At 37.1% G+C, this 6,068-nt stretch overlaps 1 protein-coding gene across 2 annotated transcripts in view; it reads left to right on the forward strand.

The window, feature by feature from the left end:
* Positions 1–6,068, forward strand: part of REPS2 (RALBP1 associated Eps domain containing 2) — a 226,047-nt gene that overhangs the window by 117,441 nt on the left and 102,538 nt on the right. For both annotated transcript variants that reach the window (XM_017537476.2, XM_017537477.2), the window contains exon 7: positions 2,158–2,221. In XM_017537476.2, the coding sequence (XP_017392965.1) occupies positions 2,158–2,221 (64 nt within the window). The remainder of the gene's footprint in view (positions 1–2,157; positions 2,222–6,068) is intronic.

Genomic DNA, 6,068 nt, shown 5'->3' on the forward strand with positions numbered 1-6,068 from the left:
AGGTCTCTGTTGCCTAGGCTAGAGTGCAGTGGTGTGATCTTGGCTGACTGCAGCCTTGACCTTCTGGGCTCAAGAGATCCTTCCACCTTAGCCTCCCCAGTAGCTGGGACTATAGGCACATATCACTATACCTGGCTAATTTTTTTGTAGAGAGGAGGTCTCACTATATTGTCCAGGCCGTTTTCTATATTTAGTTGTGTTTACATACACAAATAGTTACTATTGTGTTCCAACTGCCTATAGTATTCAGTACAGGAACATGCTGCTGTACAGGTTTGTAGCCTAGGAGCAATAGGTTCTACCATCTAACCTAGGTGTATAGTAGGCTGTACCATCTAGGTTTGTGTAAGTACACTCTATGTTGTTTACATGATGGGGAAGTTGCCTAATGATGCATTTCTCAGAATGTATCCCTTTTCCTATAAATGGAATCTCATGTGATCTTTTGTGTCTCATCTCTTTCAGTTAGCATAATGTTTTAGTTTTTTTTTATTAAAACATTTTCGTGGGTACATAGTAGGTGTGTATATTTATGGGGGTATGTGGCATGTTTTGATACTGGCATGATGCATAATAATCACATCATGGTGAATGGGATATCCATCCCCCCAAGCATTCATTTTTTGTTATCAACAATCCAATTACATTCTTTAAGTTATTTAAAATATACAATTAAGTTATGATTGACTATAGTCACCCTATTGTGCTATCAAATAGGTCTTATTCTTTCTAACTAGTTTTTTGTACCCATTAACCATCCCCACCTCAGCCCTACTGTCTCCCTGCCACTACCTCTCACAGCCTCTAGTAACCTTCCTTCTACTCTCTGTGTCCATGAGTTCAATTGTTTTGATTTTTATATCCCACAAATAAGGGAGAACATGTGATGTCTTTCTGTGACTGGCTTATTTCATGGAGCGTAATGATCTCCAATTCTATCCAATGTTGTTACAAATGATTGGATCTCATTATTTTTTTATGGCTGAATAGTACTCCATTGTGTATATGTACCACATTTTCTTTATTCATCTGTTGATGGACACGTAGGTTGCCTCCAAATCTCAGGTATTGTAAACAGTGCTGCAACAAACATAGGAGTGCAGATGTTTCTTTGATATACTGATGTCCTTTCTTTTAGGTGTATACCCAGCAGTGGGATTGCTGGGTCATATGGTAGCCCTAATTGTAGTTTTCTGAGGAACCTCCAAACTGTTCTCCATAGTGGTTGTACTAATTTACGTTCCCACCAACAGTTAGCATAATGTTTTAAAGGCTCATTCATGTTGTATGTACCAGAACTTCATTCCTTTTTATGGCTGAATAATTCCATTGTATCAGTATATCCCATTTTATTTATCTGTTCGTCAGTTGATAGGCATATGGGGTTCTTCCACTTTTGGAGTATTAAGAATAATACTTACTTAAATATTTGTGTACCAGTTTTTATGTGCACATATATTTTTATTTCTCTTGAATACATACCTAGGAGTGGAATTGCCATATCAAACTGTATTGGGAGCTGAAAGTATTCAAATTTCAATCTCAGTAAGGTCTAACATTTCAAGTACAGCTGAGTCTTGCAATTATGTAACATGTAAAGTGGAATGATTGCCTGATTTCAATGGATACAGGTAAATCAACAATGAAGAAAGAAAGATTATTGGATAAGTTTCTCAAAAAGCAACTAGGAGTTCTTAAATCTCACCAGAAATTCTTTCCCAAGATGTCTGTCTTATCTCTGTGTGATGGGATCATTGGTATTAGTTTTCTTCTTTTTGGTCAGTTTTCTTTTACTTTTCTGTTTGAAATTTCTATTTGAAATCTGCCAAATTTGTTCAAAGTATTGAAATTAGTCTTTTAAATTTTTGGTAAAATTTTGCAGATTTTGATAAAAATGAAGCAGAAATTAATTTATATGATTTGCATCTGTCATGAGCATTATGTTATTGCTTCTTTTGCCCTATTGTAATTTACATATTTTAAAAAAAGTGATTCATGTGTTGCTTTTAGTCCCATGATTCATAATTGCTTTGAGGAATAAATATGTTTGTGGTTATATAGAAGAGATTGCTGAAAATTGTGATTTATTTGTATATAAATGTAAAAGCTACTCTAGCTGAGTAATTAATGGATTATTTAAACAATGGCACTTGACAGGTTCTGTGGCCAAGAACTTCTTCACCAAATCAAAGCTTTCCATTCCAGAACTCTCCTATATATGGTAAGTACAATTAATGCCATATGACATTAATACCATCATACATAACCCATCCTTCAGTTGCTACCTTTGCATTTTAAAAAGTCTTATATTTTGAATGATGTTTTAAACAGACTATGAGAGTGAATACAACTCAGATTTTTGTTCCTGTGAAAATTAAATATTATCATATGAAAAGTACAATGAACAATATCTGGCACATACTAAGCACTGTAAGTGTTAACTATTATTTTAGAGTAATTTCCTAATTATTATCCCCATCTTAATCCCTTTTCAGTCTAGGCAATTGTGGGCACATGAGAGTTATCATCTTGAAGATTTCATTTTCAGACTTTTCTACTATGTGTGATGAAGTAACCAGAGGACCTTGACAAGCTATATGTTTTATATTTTATAAGGCCAAGTGAACAGAAGGTTGAGGAATATTTTGGAGTTAGGTTAGATTTGATTATTCTAGCTGCCTCTGAGCTTTGCAAATTTGACTGGTGTTTATCAGCTGGGCCCTAATTCAAACTTGCAGCTGTGGTATCCACTGTACCTTTATGTGCTCTGGCTCCAGAAGGGCTGTGCTGGGATGGTCCAGATGGCTCTATTTGCATTCATGAAAATGCTCGGTGCTGCTGTAAACTCTCGGCTGTGTGTGGGCTAGTTCTTCCCCCAAACTGGGCAGGAGATCACACTGCTATTTAAAAACATTGGAATGTTTATATAAAGCTTTTTGCATGAGGATTTATAGAATTATGATAGGATTTAAAATTGCTTGTCATGTTTTGTGCATCTTATTGGAAAACTACTCCAATAATATTCGTGCATGCCAATGTATCTGTTATTCTGAGCTGGATTTAGGTTCTTCAGCAGTATATACTCTGGCATAATATTTTGTTTTTACAAGCCTTATATTAGGTTTTTTTTGGAGATGAGGGCTCACTCTGTCACCTAGACTGGAGTGCAATGACACAATTATAGCTCATTACAGCCTCTGACTCCTAAGCTCAAGCAATCCTCCTACCTCAGCCTCCCAGCTAACTTTTTTTTTTACATGTCAATTATTTGATTTTTTAACATCTCAATTATTTGATTTTTTTACATGTAAATTATTTGATTTTTTAACATGTAAATTATTTGAATTTTTTGACATGTCAATTATTTTATTTTAAAAAATTTATTGTACTTTAGGTTCTGGGGTACAGTGCAGATCATGCAGGATTGTTGCATAGGTACACACACGGCAATGTGGCTTGCTGCCTCCATCTCCCCTTCACCTATGTCTGGGATTTCTCCCTGTCACCTATGTCTGGGATTTCTCCCCATGTTATCCCTCTCGAACATCCCCACCCCCTGCTGTCCCTTCCTTGGCCTCCTGCAACAGACCCCAGTGTGTGATGCCCCCTTCTCTGTGTCCATGCGTTCTCATTGTTCAACACCTGCCTATGAGTGAGAACATGCGGTGTTTGATTTTCTGTTCTTGTGTCAGTTTGCTGAGAATGGTTTCGAGATTCATCCATGTACCTACAAAGGACACAAACTCATCGTTTTTTATGGCTGCATAGTATTCCATGGTGTATATGTGCCACATTTTCCCTGTCCAGTCTATCATCAATGGGCATTTGGGTTGGTTCCAGGTGTTTGTTATTGTAAACAGTGCCACAATGAACATACATGTGCATGTCTCTTTATAATAGAACAATTTATAATCCTTTGGATATATACCCAGTAATGGGATTGCTGGGTCAAATGGAATTTCTATTTCTAGGTGCTTGAGGAAGCACCACACTGTCTTCCACAATGGTTGAACTAATTTATACTCTCACCAACAGTGTAAAAGTGTTCCTATTTCCCTACATCCTCTCCAGCATCTGTTGTCTCCAGATTTTTTAATGATCGCCATTCTAACTGGCGTGAGATGGTACCTCAATGTGGTTTTGATTTACATTTCTCTAATGACCGGTGATGAGCATTTTTTCGTATGTTTGTTGGCCTCATATATGTCTTCTTTTGAAAAGTGTCTGTTCATATCCTTCACCCACTTTTGAATGGGTTTATTTTTTTCTTGTAAATCTGTTTTAGTTCTTTGTAGATTCTGGATAATAGCCCTTTGTTAGATGGGTAGATTGCAAACATTTTTTCCTATTCTGTTGGTTGCCAGTTCATTCTAATGAGTGTTTCTTTTGCTGTGCAGAAGCTGTGGAGTTTAATTAGGTCCCATTTGTCTATTTTGGCTTTTGTTGCCAATGCTTTTGGTGTTTTAGTAATGAAGTCCTTGCCTATGCCTATGTCCTGAATGGTTTTNTTGCTGGTTCACTCTAATGATTGTTTCTTTTGCCGTGCAGAAACTCTGGAGTTTAATTGGATCCTATTTGTCTATTTTGGCTTTTGTTGCCAATGCTTTTGGTGTTTTAGTCATGAAGTCCTTGCCTATGCCTATGTACTGAAAGGTTTTGCCTAGGTTTTCTTCTAGGGTTTTTATGGTGTTAGGTCTTATGTTTAAGTCTTTAATCCATCTGGAGTTAATTTTAGTGTAAGGTGTCAGGAAGGGTTCCAGTTTCTGCTTTCTGCACACTGTTAGCCAGTTTTCCCAACACCATTTATTAGACAGGGAATCCTTTCCCTATTGCTTGTTTTTGTCATGTTTTTCAAAGATCAGAGAGTTGTAGATGTGTGGCATTGCCTCTGAGGCCTCTGTTCTGTTCCATTGGTCTATATCTTTGTTTTGGTACCAGTACCATGCTGTTTTGATTACTGTAGCTTTGTAGTATCGTTTGAAATCGGGTAGTGTGATGCCCCTGGCTTTGTTCTTTTTGCTTAGGATTGCCTTGGCTATGTGGGCTCTCTTTTAGTTCCATATGAAGTTTAAGGTGTTTTTTTTTTCCGGTTCTGTGAAGAAGGTCATTGGTAGCTTGATGGGGATAGCATTGAATCTATAAATTACTTTGGGCAGTATGGCCATTTTCACGATATTGATTCTTCCTAACCATGAGTGTGCAATGTTCCTCTATTTGTTTGTGTCCTCTCTATTCCCTTGAGCAGTGGTTTGTAGTTCTCCTTAAAGAGGTCCTTTACATCCTTTGTTAGTTGTATTCCTAGCTGTTTTATTCTCTTTGTAGCAATTGTGAATGGGAGTTTGTTCGTGATTTGGCTCTCTGTTAGTCTGTTATTGGTGTATAGAAATGCTTGTGATTTCTGCACATTAATTTTGCATCCTGAGATTTTGCTGAAATTGCTTATCAGCTTAAGGAGATTTTGGGCTGAGATGTTAGGGTCTTCTAAATACACAATCATGTCATCTGCAAATAGAGACAATTTAACTTCCTCTTTTCCTAATTGAATATCCCCCCCCCCTTTTTTTTCTTGCCTAATTGCTCTGGCTAGAACTTCCAATACTATATGGAATAGGAGTGGTGACAGAGGGCATCCTTGTCTAATGCCGGATTTCAAAGGGAATGCTTCCAGTTTTTGCCCATTCCATATGATATTGGCTGTGGGTTTGTTGTAAATAGTTTTTATTATTTTGAGATATGTTCCGTCAATACCTAGTTAATTGAGGGTTTTTAGCATAAAGGGCAATTGAATTTTGTCCAAGGCCTTCTCTGCATCTATTGAGATAATCGTGGTTTTTGTCTTTGGTTCTGTTTATGTGGTAGATTCTGTTTATAGACTTGTGTATGTTGAACCAGCCTTGCATCCCTGGGATGAAGCCTACTTGATTGTGGTGGATAAGCTTTTTGACGTGCTGTTGCAATCGGTTTGCCAGTATTTCATTGAAGATTTTTGCATCTATGTTCATCATGGATATTGGCCTGAAGTTTTCTTTTCTTGTTGAGTCTCTGCCGGGTTTTGGTATCAGGATGAT

The sequence above is a fragment of the Cebus imitator genome, unplaced genomic scaffold (assembly GCF_001604975.1).
Source record: "Cebus imitator isolate Cc_AM_T3 unplaced genomic scaffold, Cebus_imitator-1.0 Scaffold103, whole genome shotgun sequence".
NCBI lineage: Eukaryota > Metazoa > Chordata > Mammalia > Primates > Cebidae > Cebus > Cebus imitator.